This window comes from Ranitomeya variabilis, chromosome 2, assembly GCF_051348905.1.
Source record: "Ranitomeya variabilis isolate aRanVar5 chromosome 2, aRanVar5.hap1, whole genome shotgun sequence".
Taxonomy (NCBI): Eukaryota; Metazoa; Chordata; class Amphibia; order Anura; family Dendrobatidae; genus Ranitomeya; species Ranitomeya variabilis.
Window position 1 is genome coordinate 1,110,435,029 of NC_135233.1, and position 21,189 is coordinate 1,110,456,217.

The following is a 21,189-nucleotide window of genomic DNA, read 5'->3' on the forward strand; positions in this document are numbered from 1 at the left end:
AAATCAAACTTCTGTGAAATTAAACTGTTCACTTAGGAAGCAACACTGATTGCACATGCTGTTGTGCAAATGGAATAAACAGATGGAAATTATTGGCAATTATCACCACACTCAATAAAGGAGTGGTTCTGCAGGTGGGGACCACAGGCCACATCTCAGTACCATTACTTTCTGGCTGAGGTTTTGTTCACTTTTGAATGTTGGTTGTGCTTTCACACTCGTGGTAGCATGAAACAGACCCTACAACCCACACAAGTGGCTCAGGTAGTGCAGCTCATCCAGGATGACACATCAATGCGAGCTGTGGCAAGAAGGTTTGCTGTGTCTGTCAGCGTAGTGTCCAGAGGCTGGAGTCTCTACCAGGAGACAGGCGAGTACACCAGGAGACGTGGAGTGGGCCGTAGGAGGACAACAACCCAGCAGCAGGACCGGTACCTCAGCCTTTGTGCAAGGAGGAACAGAAGGAGCACTGCCAGAGCCCTGCAAAATGACCTCCAGCAGGCCACAAATGTGCATGTGTCTGCACAAACGGTTAGAAATTGACTCCATGAGGATGGTCTGAGTGCCCGACGTCCACAGATGGGGCTTGTGCTCACAGCCCAACACCGTGCAGGACGCTTAGCATTTGCCACAGAACACCAGGATTGGTAAATTCGCCACTGGCGCCCTGTGCTCTTCATAAATGAAAGCAGGTTCACACTGAGCACATGTGACAGACGTGACAGAGTCTGGAGACGCCGTGGAGAGCGATCTGCCTGTAACATCCTTCAGCATGACCAGTGTGGCAGTGAGTCAGTAATGGTGTGGGGTGGCATTTCTTTAGAGGGCTGCACAGCCCTCCATGTGCTTGCCAGAGGTAGCCTGGCTGCCATTAGGTACCGAGATGAGATCCTCAGACCCTTTGTGAGACCATATGCTGGTGCGGTTGGCCCTGGGTTCCTCCTAATGCAGGACAATGCCAGACCTCATGTGTCTGGAGTGTCAGCAGTTCCTGCAAGATGAAGGCATTGAAGCTATGGACTGGCCCGCCCGTTCCCCAGACCTGAATCCAATTGAGCACATCTGGGACATCATGTCTCGCTCCATCCACCAACGTCATGTTGCACCACAGTCCAGGAGTTGGCGGATGCTTTAGTCCAGGTCTGGGAGGAAATCCCTCAGGAGACCATCTGCCGCCTCATCAGGAGCATGCCCAGGTGATGTACAGTAGGGAGGTCATACAGGCATGCGGAGGCCACACACACACTACTGAGCATAATTTCCTTGTCATGAGGCATTTCCACTGCAGTAGGATCAGTCTGTAATTTGATTTTCCACTTTGATTTTGAGTATCATTCCAAATCCAGACCTCCATGGGATATTCATTTTGATTTATATTGATAATTGTTATGTTTTATTGTTCTGAACACATTCCACTATGCTATGAATAAAAATTTGCAACTGGAATATTTCATTCAGAGATATCTAGGATGTGGTATTTTAGTGTTCCCTTTATTTTTTTGAGTAGTGTATATATCCCCAGCCTGGACTGGTGATATATCCCCCTTCACTGGGAGGGAGCAAGTGGTGGCGTCAGAGAGCTGATCCCTGCTGGGTCCTTTTCTCCCCTCTCCCGAGGTGAGCGAAGTCGATGCCCCTTCCACTGTGAGATCCGTTGCACCAGTTGATCCAAGAAACACAACCTAGCTTCTCTAAACGTCTCCATGGAACCAGGCGACCAGCGGATCCCATCCTGGCTTTCTCCAAACGTGTCCATGGTTCAGCGATGGTCAAATGTGGCAGCTCTGTATTTCTTCAATTGGAGTGATGATGCCATGACTTCTGTAATGTAGATTTTCTCTGAACACAGGCAGATCCTCCTTTTTATAGGTCACAACTAGTGTTGAGCGATACCTTCCGATATGCAAAGGTATCGGATTAGATCGGCCGATATCAAAAAAGTATCGGATATCGCCGATACCGATACCAATGCATATCAATGGGACACAAAATATCGGAATGGTTCCCAGGGTCTGAAGGAGCGGAAACTCTCCTTCAGGCCCTGGGATCCATATTCATGTATAAAATAAAGAATAAAAATAAAAAATATTGATATACTCACCCCTCTGACGGCCCCGGCTCTCACCGTTCCAAGCGTCTGCCTCCGTTCCTAAGAATGCAGAGTGAAGGACCTTCGATGACATCGCGGCTTGCGATTGGTCGCGTGAGCGGTCACGCGACCAATCACAAGCCGCGACGTCATCGAAGGTCATTCACTCCCTGCATTCTTAGGAACGGAGGCACCGCTAAGCTCCAGGGTCCGCCGGAGGGGTGAGTATATCAATATTTTTTATTTTTTATTTTTTATTTTTTTTACATGAATATGGATCCCAGGGCCTGAAGGAGAGTCTCCTCTCCTCCAGACCCTGGGAACCATACACACCGCACACTTCCGATTCCGATTTCCGATATCGCAAAAATATCGGAACTCGGTATCGGAATTCCGATACAGCAAATATCGGCCGATACCCGATATTTGCAGTATCGGAATGCTCAACACTAGTCACAACTTCTCATTCAGCCATTTCACCACAGGCTTGGGGAAGGAGGTAGGAGGCCATCCCTCACTGCAGGAGTGTTCATACAACATGCTTAGATTGTCCTTCATATTGCAGAGCACCAATGGGTCATCAACATATTAACAAACATTCAAACATTGCGCCTTTGTTTCCCAAAGATAGTAGAACAACACTAGGACTGCAATACAAGGACAGATACAATAGCTAATCAGCAGCCAGTCAACAAATGGCAGCCAGTGAATTCATTGCAATAATGTAATATAATTCTCACATGAACTCTAGCTCATATCCCTGGTTTACTGAAACAATATGTCTGGGTAATTCAGATTAAATGCGATATCGTCACATACCTCCCCCATCTTAAGTAGCCTCACCTGATTGTCCCCGATAAGTGCAGAAGGATGATTGGAGGCCTATCTGTTAGCATGTCTTTACGGCCTCTTTCACACTTCCGTCGGTACGGGTCCGTCGCAATGCGTCGGGCCGACGTACCGACGGACGTTGTGAATTTTTTGCACGATGTGGGCAGCGGATGCAGTTTTTCGACGCATCCGCTGCCCATTCTGCAGTCCGGGGTAGGAGGGGGCGGAGTTTCGGCCACGCATGCGCAGTCGAAAATGGCGGACGCGACGAACAAAAAAACGTTACATTGAACTTTTTTTGTGACGACGGTCCGCCAAAACACGACGGATCCGTCGCACGACAGATGCGACGTGTGGAAATCCGTCGCTAATACAAGCAATGGGCAAAAAATGCATCCTGCGGGCACATTTGCAGGATTCTTTTTTGCCCTAAACGATGGATTGCAAAAAATGCTAGTGTGAAAGGGGCCTAAGCAGAGAAACAAATGTAAGAGGTTTCACCTTCTTGAGAACGAAACTTTGTATCATCCAGTTTCCTCAAAGCATATTCCATGTCGTCCTTGCGAACAAACTCCACAATCCCTGTACCATCCTTGTGCACATCAGCATAGCATACATCTCCAGCTTCTCATATGATCTTTTAGATCCTGACAACTTCCCAAAGGGGCAAGCTCTGAGACGAGGACTCTGTATTCAGTTCGCTGAGAAAGTGACCCTTTCCTCCAGCGGAGTCCTCCATAACCTCCTCTTGGTCTCCTGCTTGACCTGGAAAACTCCACACGTAAACAATGAGAACCGAACTCGTATCCATTGCTTCCACTCACGGCGTTTTTTGCCTCCCATGGAACCTGGAAGGTGATGAAGGCGAATGGTGTGGCACCGCCTCCCCCATGATTCTTCAGCTTGATGGTACGGATCCTCCCTTACTGATGGAACAACTCCTCCAGCTACTTCTCTCGTACATTGGCCAGTAAATTGCCCACAAAAATTCTCCCATTTCCCAAGTGCTTACCCTCAGTCCTGGGGAAGGCCTCTTGGCAGTCTGGTAAATGGTGTTCTGGTGGTACAATATCTGGGCTGGCTAGGGTGATGGAAGACCCAATGTTCTGAGGGCCCTGGGCCTTGATATCACTGACCTTGACTGGCTGTAGGTGGATATGGAGGTTGGCTGGTATAGAGTGGTCAACCTGCCATATAGTGTGAACAGGGTATATCACTTCATCCTTTGCTGGCGTATCCCAGGGCCAGTGCCCCTCAGACTCTGATGGCTCATCTTGGCCATCTTTGGCAATGTGTCCAAGTCGCCCGCATGTATAACAGCACCGTGGGTTGGGCAATTCACGGGTACTGTTGGTAACCCTTTTTCCTGGTGGTCGGTCAAATCTTTGGTTCAAGGGTCTTCTTGGATCAGTGAGCATATTTTGTCTCCAGTGGGGTCGGTTGGCTGTACATTCTACAGCCAATGGGGCTGCTTGCTCTGGAGTGTCGGGCTTCCGGTCGGCTACCCACTCTCGAATTTCTGGGGCCATGTTCTCAATAACTTGCTTAAGCACAATCACGTAGGGTAGCAGTGAAGTGGGTAGCCCTACAGCCAAGCCAGGGGTTGCAGTGTCTCCGAAGTTGACTGCCAAATTCTACATAGTAAACCCCCTGGCGAGACAATGTCCAGAACTTGGTGCAATATCTCTTGGGGGTCGTGGAAAAAAGTGCCAGCAGGGTATCCTTAATAGTTCCATAGTCCAGACAGTATTGAGGCCCAAGCGACCGGACAGCATCCCGTGCCCGACCAGTCAAACTAGTCCACAGGTATTTAGTCCAATCAGCTATGGGCACCTGATGCATTATCTTCAGAGTTTCAAAATCTTTCAGATGTTCTTCAACCTCTGTGTTGGACTCATTAAACACTGTTACATCTCTGTAGTGAAGATGATTTCCTTGGTGGTGGGCTATCATGGAGGTAGGGTCTGGCGTTAGTGGTAGGGGTAATGGAACTCCCAAAACTGATTCAATAACACAAGCCCTCTCCTCACTAAGTCTCTGGGTCCCAATGCAATCAACAATTCCTGGTTTCGGGCTGCTGGTGAATGGGTATTAGATTCCAGACTACCACTGGATTCTGGATTTGGCAAGCAGCTTATTTTCTCTGGGTCAACTTCAGCAGAATTTTCATCTTCCACAACGTTCTGGGCATCCCAACTAACTAATTCTTGGTCAAATCTGACTGAGTGTCCGTGGTCCGGTATTCAATCCATCAAAGCTGTCACAGCTCCTGTAGTTGTTTCTTGTTGCAGCTATACATCCACTTTGGTCTTCTTCCCAAGGCTGAGTTGGTGGGGGTTGAACACGGTGGCATCCAAAACCTACTGTGTATGTCTCATCAATGGTCCGCTGGTCTCACTGTATGCCTCCCTGGTTGTGAAGTTCTGACGGTGTCTACAAACACCAGTCCCCTGCAGCTACCCCGTTTCCACTCAGCTGAGTAGTATCCCACTTGCTGCCACCAAGTGTGGAGACACAAGGGTCATGGAGTGCTCTCGTCCGCTGGCCCGGCTGTCTTTTGCAAGACTGCATGGACCAGGGATCATACCACTGAACTCCTGCTCGCTCTCCCCATGGGCAGAAAACTACTCAGACAACACAGTGTGAGGGTAAAACAGCGTGGCAACAATTTATTGAACCACCAATACACAATAGCATACAGAACAGTTCCAGCAAATACCCAAGATGGTGCAAATTACAGTTTCACCCTTCCGCTGACTAGCCGGGATTAGAGCTGCATCCTGTGTCGCATACTCCCACCAGTGGCTCCCCACTTTTGGCGGGCCCCCACCGTGAGGAGGTAACGACAAGCTTAGGAAGCTAACCGAGAGCAGGGAGGTATGAAGCCAGTTGAACAGATTAACCCAACCTGGATTCTTTAAGACGTCTCTGGGGTTTCAGTGACGGTCAATGAAGCAGTCATGTGTTCTATCAGCCGGGTCCATAGTAGCCTAAGATGAGATTCTGAAGAGTCACCCTGACCAGAAGAAAAAAAGTCTCTTTATACAGTATAGTGGCATGTAACCTATTTTTAGATCTAACAAGTGTCCTTTAGTCCAACATCACAGATAAGGGTAACAATGGTGATGAGATCAAGAAGTATTACTTGAATATTTTAACTATTTGCATAGTTTTTCCCTCTCTGCTTTCGAAGTCAACAAACTGACTCCGTAAAACAATGCATAGTTAGCATATCAGCAGACCTCACTATTCATCAAGGATATGAGCACACTAGGATATCAAATATCAACTTACAAGTCAATATTCCAGGCTTACACAAACAAAACTCTTTTCTTGACCAACCAGAAATCAACACTTAAATCCAAAAGCCAATATACAGACAAAAAGTCAATTCTTCTTGGTTTGCTAAACATGGTTGTCTTGGTAATTAAGATATAATCTGGTTTCTTCAGTTTCAGTAGCTCCACAATCATGGGGAAGACTGCTGACTTGACAGATGTCCAAAAGGCAGTCATTGACACACTCCACAAGGAAGGGAAGCCACAAAAGGTCATTGCTAAAGAAGCCGGCTGTTCAGAGTGCTGTATTCAAGCATATTAATGGAAAGTTGAGTGGAAGGAAAAAGTGTAGTAGGAAAAGGTGCACAAGCAACCGGGATAACCGCAGCCTTGAAAGGATTAAGAAAAGGCCATTTAACATTTTTGGGGAGATTCATAAGGAGTGGACTTCTGTTGGAGTCATTGCTTCAAGAGCCACCACACACAGACGTATCCAGGACATGGGCTACAAGTGTCACATTCCTTGTGTCAGCCACTCATGACCAATAGACAACGCCAGAAGCATCTTACCTGGGCCAAGGAGAACAAGAACTGGACTGTTGTCAGTGGTCCAAGGTGTTTTCAGATGAAAGTAAATTTTGCATTTCATTTGGAAATCAAGGTCCCAGAGTTTGGAGGAAGAGTGGAGAGGCCACAATCAAAGCTGCTGGAGGTCTAGTGTGAAGTCTCCACAATCAGTAATGGTTTGGGGAGCCATGTCATCTGCTGGTGAAAGGCCACTGTTTTACCAAGAACAAAGTCAGCAGAGCCGTCTACCAGGACATTTTTGAGCACTTCATGCTTCCCTCTGCCGACAAGTTTTTTTTGGAGATGGGAATGTCATTCTCCAGCAGCACTTGGTACTTTTGGCAGTGTGGACAAGGGCCAATACCTGGTGTAAAAACAACAGTATCACTGGGCATGATTGGCAGCAAACTCGCCTGACCTCAACCCCATAGAGAATCTATGTGGTATTGTCAAGAGGAAGATGAGACACCAGACCCAACAATGCAGACGAGCTGAAGGCTGCTATCAAAGCAACCTGGGCTTCCATAACCCCTCAGCAGTGCCACAGGCTGATCGCCTCCATGCCACGCCGCATTGATGCTGTAATTGATGCAAAAGGAGCCCGACCAAGTATTGAATGTATTTTCTGAACTTACATTTCAGTAGGACAACATTTCGGAATTTATCATCATTTTTCAAGCTGGTGTTATAAAGTATTATAATTTACTGAGATATTGAGTTTTGGGTTTTCATTGGCTGTAAGCCATAATCATCAACATTAACAGAAATAAACACATGAAATAGATCACGGTTTGTAATAACTATGTAAGATTCACTTTTTGTAATGAAGAAATTAATTTTGATATTCTAATGTTGTGAGATGCATGTTTGTGTATAATATATATATATATATATATATATATATATATATATCTCTATATCAATCACACACAGTTATGGCCAGAAACGTTGGCACCCTTGAAAATGATCTGTGGGATGAGCCCAGGCCAGTGCGGTATTTTTAAAGACAGCCAGGCCAGCGGATGAGCACTCACTGACCCTGGAGTCTCCACACTTGGTGGCAGCAGTGGGATACTACTCAGCTGATCAGGGGGAGCTGATTGGGACTGGTGTTCGCAGACCATAGGTGAGGCATACACAGTAGGCTGCGGAAGCCATCATGTCCAAACCCCCTCGTCCTTGAAATAAGGAGAGGAGTAGATATACAGCCTCAATGGGAAACTGCACCTACATGACCTGTGCCAGCTTTGATGGATCAAATACTGAACCACCAACACTGTCAGATTTGATCCAGGAATTGGTCCTTTGGGATGCCCAGAATGTCGTCGAGAACTATAAGGTTGACCAAGAGGAATTGAACTGTATGTCAAATCAAGGAAACCGTGTAAGTCTGGAATCAAATACTCAGTCCCAAGCAGCCCAAATCCAGGAGTTGTTGGCACTGTGACCTGAAGCCACAAACTGGGAGAGGGCTTGTACTATGGAATTAGTTTTGGGAGTTCTAGTTCCACGTCTGACGGTCTGGGCCCCTACCACCATGATGGTCCACCACAAAGGAAATACCTGCTACAGAGATGTGCCAGTATTTATTGAGAGCAACAGAGAGGTTGATGAACGTCTGTATAGCATTCAGACCCTGATGCACCAGGTACCCACAGGTGATTGGACCAAATACCTGTGGACTAGTTTGACTTTTCAGGAACAGGATGCAGTCCGGTTGCTTGGGCCTCTGGACTGCCTGGATTATTAAGGACACCCTGTTGGCTATTTTTACCATCACCCCCGAGAGACATCGCAAGTTCCAGTTTTTCTTTTCAGGGGGCCTCCTATGTAGAATTTGGTAGGCAACTCCAACAGCACAGCAACCGCTGACTCGATGGTAGGGCTACCCACCCCACAGCTGCCCTCCGGGAGGTGATCGACCAACTTATGGAAGAGACGGCCCCAGAGATACAAGAGTGGGTAGCCGGCGGGAGATCAGACATCCCCAGAACAAGCTGGGTTTGACTCCTTACGAGAGATATATATCCATACCGTTTAAGATTCAGTTACTAATACTCCCAGGAGGAAAACCATTCTCCCTATAGTTTCGTATAGACCCCAGACTCCAGTTACCAGAGACCTTTTTTTTTTTTATCAATGATCTTGCCTTTACATATCTAGTAATTGTTATTGCTCTTTGTAATTTTGATTGTAACTGTAAATGTATCTTTATTACATCATAGACAGACTGGTTGCTCCATGTTTCTCAGCATTTTGTCTCTTGTCTGGAGTGACCTGTCGATAGGCCTCTAGAATCACCATGTAGTGATGGTTTATGTTCTGCTAATATTGTTCCAACCAGTACAAAGTATTAATGAAGTGTTAGGGAAACGATACAGGGTTTCCTAATCATTGTAAAAATACTAATGTACCCATTGTGCATTAGTATTCAGCCCCCTGTAGTCTGATCTTCCTAAATAAAATCCTGAGTGACCAATCGCCCCAAGACATCACATAATTAGTACACTGCGTCCCCCCCGGGTGTGATTCCTGCTCAGTATAACTACAGATGTTCTGAGAAGACCTCAGAGGTTTGTGTGAGAACATTGGGGATCAAACAAAATCATGACACCAAGGAGCCCACCGGACAGGTCAGGGATAAAGTTGTGGAGAAGAGGAAAGTAAAGATTTGTTATAACAAAATAGCCCAAGCTCTGAACATCTCACAGAGCATCAATCCATCATCCAAAAATGGAAGGAGTATGTCATAACTGTAAACCTCCCAAGACATGGCCGACCTCCTAACCTGACAGCCCAACAAGGAGAGCACTACTTGGAGAGCAGCCGAGAGGCCGATGGTCACTGGAGGAGCTTCAGAGAGCCACAGCTGAGAGGTGGGGGGAAATATGTTCACAGGACAATCAGTGGTATAACCCATAAATTTGGACTTTATGAAAGAGGGGCAAGAATAAAGACATTTTTGAAAGCCATCAGAAGTCCTGTTAGCAGAAAGCCATGTAGGGAACACAGCGAGCATGTGGAAGAATGTGCTATGGTCAGATGACACCAAATGAGAACTTTTTGGGCTGAATACAAAACACAAGTGTGGCAGAAAACTAACACTGCACATCACAGTGAAAACATCATCCCCATCATCACACATGATGGCAGCATCACACTGCGGGGAGGCTTTTCTTCAGCAGGGGCAGGGAAGCTGCTCAGAGGTGATGGGAAGATGGATGGAGATTAACAGGTTTTCCTCCAGGACTGACCTGTGTTTGAGGCTGCGTAAGATGTGAGAACTGGGGCGTAGGTTCAACTTCCAGCAGGACAACGACCCTCAACATCCTGCCCAAGCTACAATGGAGGGTTTAGATCAGAGCATATTCCTGTGTGTGAACGTCGCAGTCATAGTCCAGACCGAAATCCAGTGATACTGTGACAAGACTTGAAAATTACTGATCACAGACGTCTCCATCCAATGTAACTGAGCGAGAGGGCAAAGAAGAAGGGGCAAAATGTCACCTCTACATGTGCAAAGCTGGAGAGAAAGACCCCAAAGACTACAGTAGTAACTGCACAGAAAGGTGGTCCTACAAAGTACTGACTCGGGGGATGAACACTAAAGCTCAGCACAATTGTCAGATTTATATTTTTAATAGTGCGTTTCCTAACTGTATAATTTCCTGTACACGGCACAAATCATAGTAACTTTGTGTTGGAATCACATAAAATACCAATGAAGTAAGTGACGAAGTGTGGGGCTCCTCCAGAGGCGAGAGATGTGAAGGCCCCACGTGTGAGAAGAGTCCGTCCCTCACCAGGACCGTGCTGTACACTGGATACACGGCTCTGTGGCCCTCAAATATACCAATGAGAAACATGATACCCCATAACAGAGCAGATACAGGTTTATTAATACAGGAGTGAAGAGTCTCGACTACTGCTCCCCACTCTTCACCCGAAGCACCACTGGAACAGATGTGCAGGGGATCATGCCCAGGTCAGTGATCACCAGATCAACCAGGTCAGGAGGCGTCACGTCATACACCAGGTTCAGCAGCCGCAGTGACGTGTTCTTATCCCAGTCTTTCAATGGACATCTGCCCTTCCGGGTCACAATTAGATCATCAGGGTCATCTGCCAGGAGAACAAGAGAAGGTAGAAGAGGATCACCCTGGGTAGCACGGAGGGGGCAGGAGCAGGATCACCCCGGGCAGCGCGGTTGGGAGCAGGACCACCCCGGGCAGCGCGGTTGGGAGCAGGACCACCCCGGGCAGCGCGGTTGGGAGCAGGACCACCCCGGGCAGCGCGGTTGGGAGCAGGACCACCCCGGGCAGCGCGGTTGGGAGCAGGACCACCCCGGGCAGCGCGGTTGGGAGCAGGACCACCCCGGGCAGCGCGGTTGGGAGCAGGACCACCCCGGGCAGCGCGGTTGGGAGCAGGACCACCCCGGGCAGCGCGGTTGGGAGCAAGATCACCCCGGGCAGCGCGGTTGGGAGCAGGTCCACCCCGGGCAGCGCGGTTGGGAGCAAGACCACCCCGGGCAGCGCGGTTGGAAGCAGGACCACCCCGGGCAGCGCGGTTGGAAGCAGGACCACCCCGGGCAGCGCGGTTGGGAGCAGGACCACCCCGGGCAGCGCGGTTGGGAGCAGGACCACCCCGGGCAGCGCGGTTGGGAGCAGGACCACCCCGGGCAGCGCGGTTGGGAGCAGGACCACCCCGGGCAGCGCGGTTGGGAGCAGGACCACCCCGGGCAGCGCGGTTGGGAGCAGGACCACCCCGGGCAGCGCGGTTGGGAGCAGGACCACCCCGGGCAGCGCGGTTGGGAGCAGGACCACCCCGGGCAGCGCGGTTGGGAGCAGGACCACCCCGGGCAGCGCGGTTGGGAGCAGGACCACCCCGGGCAGCGCGGTTGGGAGCAGGACCACCCCGGGCAGCGCGGTTGGGAGCAGGACCACCCCGGGCAGCGCGGTTGGGAGCAGGACCACCCCGGGCAGCGCGGTTGGGAGCAGGACCACCTCGGGCAGCGCGGTTGAGAGCAGGACCACCTCGGGCAGCGCGGTTGGGAGCAAGACCACCTCGTGAAGCGCGGTTGGGAGCAGGATCACCCTGGGCAGCACGGAGGCGGCGGGAGCAGGATCATCCCGGGCAGCGCGGCGGGAGCAGGATCACCCCGGGCAGCGCGGTTGGGAGCAGGACCACCCCGGGCAGCGCGGTTGGGAGCAGGACCACCCCGGGCAGCATGCCGGGAACAAGATCACCCCGGGCAGCGCACTCAAGCTTGTGACTCCACTGACTACATGGATGTCACAGCTTTACTCACCCAGCTCATTGGAAACGAAGGAGTCGGTCTGGACCTTCTCGCAGAACTTGTAGGTCTCGCAGCACACCAGCACTGGCACGTTGTGAGCCTTCGCTATCAGTGCGATCTGAGAGGTGCCCACCCGGGACATTACATATCCATTTGCCAGCAGAGCGTGCGCCCCCAGGAACACCTTAGATACCTGAGGGTAAAGCAGAACAGAATGTCACAATCAGGGCCCCGACAACGGTCACGTGGCCCTGCGATAACACAACAGAAATAAAACCTGCACTCTCCTCATCCGCAAAAACAAACAAAAAAGTAATGCACACCTCAGAAAAATCTATGGGCTTACAAAGTGCTGCCGAGGATGCGAAGGAGAAGTTCGCTCATTAAAAACCGTTGTAATGTATTGAGCTCGGCGTCCAGCTCCTCCATCGGGTTCATCCAGTGATGGCTGCCCCATATATACCGTCCACTGATGGCTGCCCCATGTATACCATCCACTGATGGCTGCCCCATGTATACCATCCACTGATCCCTGCCCCATGTATACCATCCACTGATGGCTGCCCCATATATACCATCCACTGATGGCTGCCCCATGTATACCATCCACTGATGGCTGCCCCATGTATACCATCCACTGATGGCTGCCCCATATATACCATCCAGTGATGGCTGCCCCATGTATACCATCCAGTGATGGCTGCCCCATATATACCATCCAGTGATGGCTGCCCCATATATACAATCCACTGATGGCTGCCCCATATATACCATCCAGTGATGGCTGCCCCATGTATACCATCCAGTGATGGCTGCCCCATATATACCATCCAGTGATGGCTGCCCCATATATACCATCCAGTGATGGCTGCCCCATATATACCATCCAGTGATGGCTGCCCCATATATACCATCCAGTGATGGCTGCCCCATATATACCATCCAGTGATGGCTGCCCCATATATACCATCCAGTGATGGCTGCCCCATATATACCATCCACTGATGGCTGCCCCATGTATACCATCCACTGATGGCTGCCCCATATATACCATCCACTGATGGCTGCCCCATGTATACCATCCAGTGATGGCTGCCCCATATATACCATCCAGTGATGGCTGCCCCATATATACCATCCAGTGATGGCTGCCCCATATATACCATCCAGTGATGGCTGCCCCATATATACCATCCAGTGATGGCTGCCCCATGTATACCATCCACTGATGGCTGCCCCATGTATACCATCCACTGATGGCTGCCCCATATATACCATCCACTGATGGCTGCCCCATATATACCATCCACTGATGGCTGCCCCATGTATACCATCCACTGATGGCTGCCCCATATATACCATCCAGTGATGGCTGCCCCATATATACAATCCAGTGATGGCTGCCCCATATATACCATCCAGTGATGGCTGCCCCATATATACCATCCAGTGATGGCTGCCCCATATATACCATCCACTGATGGCTGCCCCATATATACCATCCACTGATGGCTGCCCCATATATACCATCCAGTGATGGCTGCCCCATATATACCATCCAGTGATGGCTGCCCCATATATACCATCCACTGATGGCTGCCCCATATATACCATCCAGTGATGGCTGCCCCATATATACCATCCACTGATGGCTGCCCCATATATACCATCCACTGATGGCTGCCCCATATATACCATCCAGTGATGGCTGCCCCATGTATACCATCCACTGATGGCTGCCCCATGTATACCATCCAGTGATGGCTGCCCCATATATACCATCCACTGATGGCTGCCCCATGTATACCATCCACTGATGGCTGCCCCATATATACCATCCAGTGATGGCTGCCCCATATATACCATCCACTGATGGCTGCCCCATATATACCATCCAGTGATGGCTGCCCCATATATACCATCCAGTGATGGCTGCCCCATGTATACCATCCACTGATGGCTGCCCCATGTATACCATCCAGTGATGGCTGCCCCATATATACCATCCACTGATGGCTGCCCCATATATACCGTCCACTGATGGCTGCCCCATATATACCATCCAGTGACGTCACATCAGTGATCGGCTGCACTCACAAATCACATGGATTCCCCGTATACACGACTACTGCGCTTATTGGAGGGCACATTTCCACATGTATATACTATATGTGTATCCATAAGTGAGAAGTGTTTTTGTTGCTAGTCTGCAATATTACTGAGAAATAAAACACGTAATATCTAGTGAAGAGCGAGTATACTCGTTGCTCGGGTTTTCCAGAGCATGCTCGGGTGTCCTCCAAGTATTTTTTTAGTGCTCGGAGATTTAGTTTTCAGCACTCACTATTCTGCTGTTACATCATGTCTTATCCTCCAGGTCTTTTATTAAATAAAATAAAAATCCTTTACATGACAATAACCAAGATACATTACAAATAAAACACCACAGAACAAAACATAAGAACAAAGCTCCAATCAGACGACAACAAACGACAAAAATCACAAAGAAATAAACCGGAAATGGAACCAAAATGGAGAAAGTTCATGACCTACAAACCAGGGACGAGAAAGAAAAATTCCAATAAAAATAAAGCAAAACTAAAAGACAACAAACAAAATACTCATAACTACATGAATACCCCTGTAAAAATGTTACATAATAAATAGTATAAAATCATATAAGACCCCCGGCCCAGCTTCATTCATACTACTATATACAACCCCAACTACATTCACACCATCCTATATACAATATTATATACATATATACACTATAAACACATTATACTAAACCGAACACTATACAACACCGCAAACACAACAAAACCCTACTGGTCCCACTGCCTCACCTTACAGCCCCCCCCTTACACCACCACATTCACCCCACAACAAACCTAAATACAATACAGTGTACAACATTTTTTTTTATTTATTTATTTTTTTTATATTTTTTTTTAAATTATATTTTCATTTATTTTTTTTTTTTATGTATTAGAGATTATATATATATATATATATATATATATATATATATATATATATATATATATATATATATATATATATATATATATATATATATATATATATATATATATATATATATATATATATATATACACATACATACATATATATACATATACATACACACCTACTCTAACTATCCCGCCACCCCTGATCCAGCTCTGGCCACAAAGTTCAGGAATTATCCGAGCTAGGATCAGGCCCCAAAGTTTTTTCCCAGGCGGGGCCTGGGCCAGGCCAGATCAGTCTCTTATCACCGCCGTTGAACCCCCCAATCCCCCCACCCAACCTAACTAAGACCCTCTATTATACACACTATATACAATATATACAATACACTATATACATAAACCAACATCACAGAACACAACCTACATACTCACCACCCAAGGCTCAAGTTCGATGCCTGCAAACCTTCTATTCAGGGAACAGAGATACAAAACAAAAATCTAGGGTGTAAAGACATCAGCCCACCATCAGGATATAGGAGCGCTAACGGACTAAGGCACCCCGAAGGAGAAACCCCTCCAGAGATGGGCCGCCCTCCGGGCACCCAGTCTTTCGCACTCCAGAGAACGCACCTTCACCAGGGCACCTAGGATGCTGCTACAAACTTCATCTACACGGAGGATTTTACTCTGCGTCGTAACTAAAACTCGTGCGTTCCACGTGAAGTACCTGACCACTGCACTAACTAAGAATAAAGTGGCTCGGTCCCTTCTCCCGAGGTCTCTGAAAGCTCCATAGGCCCACTCGGCATAGGACAGAGTGGCCAGCCGCGGCCAACCAATGGAAGCGCCCACCCTGTTGTACACCTCTGTATTAAAAGGACAATGAAGCAGGAAGTGCTCCATGCTTTCCAGCATGGTAGCACAAGCCTCACGGGGACAATTCCTGTCGACGGAGCTCCTGAGCTTCAAATTGTCCCTCGCATACAACTTACCTTGGAAGCAGCGCCAAGTCAAGTCCCAATACTTCTTGGGGATCCTGCTAGAATTTAACAAACTTAACCCAACCTCTAGATCCCGACTCGGGCAGTCCTCGAGGACCAATGGTCTCTGAAAATGCTAAAGCAAGACCCGCATGTCGAGGAGTTTCCTCGGGAGGGACCTCACTTCCCACATTCCCAGACCCCACCGGCGCATCATCTTCAGAACCGGGGTAACATAAGCCGGGAGATGGCCGTGCGGTGTGCGAAGATCCTTCAATCTTCCCCCTGTCTCCCATTCCTGGAAGAAAGGCTGAAACCATCCCTTGCAGGAGAATACCCACGGAGGAGCCCTCTCTTTCCAGAGGTTTGCCACGTTAACTTTCAAAAAGGTGTTCACTAGGAACACCACGGGGTTTACCATATTCAACCCCCCTAGTCTCCTCGTGCGATAAGTGACCTCCCGTTTGACTAGGTTTAGTCTATTCCCCCATAACATCTGGAAGAACAGACTGTAGACCCGTGTCCAGAGAGGCTCCGGCAAGACACAGACGCTGCCCAGGTAGATTAACAAGGGGAGCAGGAAAGCTTTGCACAGGTCAACCCTTTCCCTCAGGGTCAAAGACCAACCCTTCCATTGGTCCACTTTTTGGGCGACACCCTTGATTCTGCCTTCCCAGTTTTTCGTGGGGTAATCACCCTGGCCAAATTCGATGCCTAGGACTTTGGCATGTTCTTGGGGTTCGGGGAGGGTGTCCGGAAGATCAAACGTGGGATCCCCGCCTCCCAGCCAGAGACTCTCACACTTGTCCTGGTTGACCTTGGACCCGGATGCCTCCGAGTAGCTCTCAACTTCTGACATCACCACCATAGCCTCCTCTTGCGAAGAAACAAAGACAGTAACGTCGTCCGCGTAGGCCACTACCCTCAGGATAGCCTCTGGCGCCAACCCGCCCATCCTCACCCCCGCCAACGGTCCACAATCAACCCTTCTGAGGAAGGGATCGATCGCAAACGCGTAAAGCAAAGGACTAAGAGGGCAGCCCTGGCGGACACCAGATCCCACCCCGAAAGGTTGTCCAATCCACCCGTTTACCAGAGGGAAAGTCTCAGCCCCTGCATACAAGGTCTTAAGCCAGTCCACAAACCCTCCAGGCAGACCATACCTCAAAAGAGTGGACCAGAGGTACTCGTGGTCGACCCGATCAAAAGCTTTTGCCTGATCCAGGGTCAGCAAGAACCCCTTCCAAAGGCCCCCCCTGCCTTGCTCCACGGCCTCTCGGACACCCAGAACAGCACTGAAAGTGCTACGGCCAGGAACGCAACAGTGCTGGGCCTCCGAAAGGAGCCGTGGTGCAAACTTCACCAGCCTATTGAAGAGTATCTTAGCCAAAACCTTCCTGTCCACATTGAGAAGTGATATGGGACGCCAATTCTCAATGCGTGACGGGTCCTTACCCTTTGACAAAATGATCAAAGCCGACCTCCTTAATGATCTCGGCAGAGTGCCCGAGGAGAGACACTCATTAAACACCTGAGTCAAGAGGGGGACCAAAGAGTCCCTAAAGGTCCTAAAGAACTCGGGTGTTAAGCCATCCGGACCTGGTGATTTTTTGGGCCGGAGCCCATCGATCGCCAGTCTCACTTCCTCTTCTTTGATCGCTTCTGCCAAACCGCCCAGCGAGAAGTCAGCCCCTGGCTCAGGAACAGCTTCAGCCAGGAAAGCCGACATCCTGTCACGATCCAGTTCCTTCCTTCCCAAGAGGTGCGAGTAGTATGAACTGACGACCTCCAAGATCCCTGATCTGGACCTTCTCAGGGATCCCGTACTGTCCATCAGCCCTGTCACTATCTTACTATTCACTGACATCTTGCAGCTTCTGTAAGGGTCGGGCGAGTAGTACTTCCCATAGTCCCTCTCAAAAACCAAAGATGCGTGCCTATCGTACTGACACCTCTTTAGCAAGGATTTCACACTGGAGATCGCCTCGCGGCTACCCCCAGTCGAGACAAGATGCTCGAGTTTCCTCCTCAGGCTCTGATACAGGCGATCCCGGTTCAGGCTTCTGAGGTTCGAGAGTTGCCGGAAGAATCTCGCCACCCGATGTTTGTCTCCCACCACTCAGACTTAGTGTTACTTAGGCCCAGCAGCGGTACCTGGCTCTGAAGAAAATCCTCAAAGGACCGTCTTACAGCTTCTTCCTCAAGGAGTGACGAATTCAGCTTCCAATAACCTCTTCCCATCCGAGGAGTCTCTGTAACGCTCAGAGCAAACATAATCAAACAGTGATCGGAGAATTCCACCTCCACAACCGACAACGGCGAGGAGACGGCATCCTCCTTCAAATAAAACCTGTCTAACCTAGACCTGCACTGACTACCTCTAAAAAAGGTGAACCCCGCGTGGCCTGTGTTGTGCCGGATGTGGACATCCACCAGGCGTGCCTCACTTACTATCCTATTTAGCGCGACGCAATCGTAAGCCAGCCGGTCTCCGGAACCTCCTCTATCACAGGGTCTCGTGACGTTATTGAAATCCCCTCCAAAGACCACCTGCCGACTCGAAAATAAGTAAGGTTTGATCTTCATGAAGAGACACTTGCGGTCCCACTTGGACTGGGGACCGTAGATGTTAATGAGCCGAAGCTCCTGTCCCCCCATGGAGACATCTAGGATCAAGCATCTCCCCATTTCTAACTCGATCAATCGTCTGCATTCAACCGCTGCGGTCTTAAAAAGGACCGCCACCCCGCTATACGGTTCGGCAGCAAGAGACCAGTAGGAGGGCCCGTGCCTCCACTCCCGCCTTGCTTTATGCATGGTTGATAGGTCGGTCAACCTGGTCTCCTGCAAAAACAAAATGTTGGCGTCAAGTTGGCCAAGAAAATGAAGGGCCGTGTACCTTGCCACATCTGACTTTATGCTGGCAACATTAATGGTTGCCAGCGTCAATGGGGTGAGTGCCGCCATCATGATTGATTGAATTAGATAGCCTTTTTCTTCCCACCCCCAACAGTTTCACCCTCTTCCTCCGACAATGATGAGTTTTTAGTGCGCTTAAGACAAACTGACTCATCCATTCTCTCCTTACATACACTCTGGCCCTTGTCTGGTGGTCCTGAGTTAGTCCCCCCCCCAGAAGGCTTTGTATTTGCCCCCTGAGAAGAAGACCCAGCGACCTCCTGAGCCCCAACAACCTTGTCCGCAACCTCCGGCCCCGGGTCCCCATCGCCCCCCTCTGGAGGGGAGTCCTGGAGGGCCCGGAACCGGTTAGAGAGATCCACCAGAGGGGGGGGCGGCTGGACCTTCCAATGGCACCTGGATCAGGGCTACAGAGTCAGAGGGGTCGCACTCCAAGGAGGAGGCTCGAGGCCCGGACCCCCTCTTATCCTTAGTTGTTTTCCTGTTACCCTTTTTCTTTTGCTGTGACCACTCCCCCTCTCCCTCATCCAGACTGTCACCGGATGAAGGTTCCTGGGCAGACATGGCGTCCTTTTGCTCCTCCCTTTCAAGTCTCTTGACTTCCTCGCTCAATTCGCCGTCTTTAGGATCCTCAGCTGCAAGTGAAGCACCCGGGTCAGAGTTTAGGGTCATTACTCCCTGCCCCCTGTTCCCAGGGCGCTGCTCCTGCCGCCTGATATTGGATGGCGGCAGCCTGCTCCTCACCGGTTCCCTGCCTCCTCTGCCTCTACTGGTCCCTCCACCGGCGAGATTAGTCCCGGCTTTTGCCTGTCCCGCAGTCACTGCTTTCAGGACCGCATTGGCAAAGGAACGCGGACAGCGACTGAACGGGTGACCGAGGTCACCACACAAGTTACACCTAATCCTGCCACAGGTAGCAGCGAGATGGCCGAGGTCCCCACACAGTGCGCATTTCTGGGTGGTACACTGCGCACTGAAGTGTGTGGGGCTGCCGCACCTGTGACAGACCTTAGGCTGCCCCCAGTAGAAAATCAAGATCCTGTCCCTCCCCAAAAATGTTGAGGAAGGGATATGGGTAACGGTGTTTCCTGAAACCTTAAATTTCACCATGAAGGTCCAGGCTCCTGACCAGATACCATGCTCATCGAGGGTCTTCTCGGGAATACCGACGATGTCGCCGTATCATCCAACCCAGGTGGAGATGTCTACACAGGAAAGTGACTCGTTACTGGTCAAAACGGTCACCTTCCTGACCGAGTTCTGGCGGGATATTGCTACAGTATGGAAACCCTGCCATTCGGGGTGACCCCGAGCCAGCTCGTGGCGAGACCAGAAAAGCTCAAGGCCCTCCGGTCTCACAAAGCTGACATCGAAGTAGGAGGTCCCATAGGGATGGATCAAGGCGAAGATGTCATATGCCACGAAGCCCATCCCCAGCAGGAGCTCAGCAACCTTTGACCGATCAGGACAGGCATCCTTGCTTACCCACTGGAGACGGGCCACGTTCCTACGGTTACTCCTCTGCCCCGGTGTCGGCAGAGACCAGACAGTCTCTGCCCCTCTATCTCGGAAGGCGGAAAGACCGTGTCTCTCTATCCAGAAAGACAGATCAACCTCCCTCCCCTCTACATTGATGGAACTCTCCCCTCTCCTCAGGGCGTCCAGGAAGCGCTGCTGCAAGTCACCATCCTCAGGGTCACCAGACAAGGGCGCACTACTACCCCCAGCAGTGACAGCCGCTGAATAGCTTGGGGCTGAAGACCCCGCCACCGCTGGGGAGGCAGCGGGACCACAACCTGCTTCCCCTCCACCAACACCCGTAATGCTCTCCTCATTCACTCCACCACTACTCCCATCATTGGCAACGTCACTACTCCCACCATTCACTCCACCACTACTCCCATCATTGACTCCACCACTACTCCCACCATTCACTCCACCACTACTCCCACCATTCACTCCACCACTAGTCCCACCATTCACTCCACCACTAGTCCCACCATTCACTCCACCACTAGTCCCACCATTCACTCCACCACTAGTCCCATCATTCACTCCACCACTACTCCCATCATTCACTCCACCACTACTCCCACCATTCACTCCACCACTACTCCCACCATTCACTCCACCACTACTCCCACCATTCACTCCACCACTACTCCCATCATTCCCCTCACCACTTCCCATCACTTTATTACCAGTATTCTCACCACCATTTGTCCCAGTGTTCTCTGCACCTTCCACAGTA

At 49.9% G+C, this 21,189-nt stretch overlaps 1 protein-coding gene and 1 pseudogene across 3 annotated transcripts in view; both read right to left on the reverse strand.

Moving 5' to 3' along the window:
* Positions 1-3,389: 3,389 nt before the first annotated feature.
* LOC143809015 (uncharacterized) lies at positions 3,390-4,449 on the reverse strand (annotated as a pseudogene).
* Positions 4,450-10,640: 6,191 nt separating this feature from the next.
* The window catches only part of EIF2B4 (eukaryotic translation initiation factor 2B subunit delta), a 41,908-nt gene continuing 31,359 nt past the window's right edge, over positions 10,641-21,189 (reverse strand). For all 3 annotated transcript variants that reach the window (XM_077291965.1, XM_077291964.1, XM_077291966.1), the window contains exons 12-13: positions 12,074-12,254; positions 10,641-10,887 (exon numbers count right to left, since the gene is read on the reverse strand). In XM_077291965.1, coding sequence (XP_077148080.1) covers positions 10,688-10,887; positions 12,074-12,254 — 381 coding nt within the window. In that variant the 3' untranslated portion in view covers positions 10,641-10,687. The remainder of the gene's footprint in view (positions 10,888-12,073; positions 12,255-21,189) is intronic.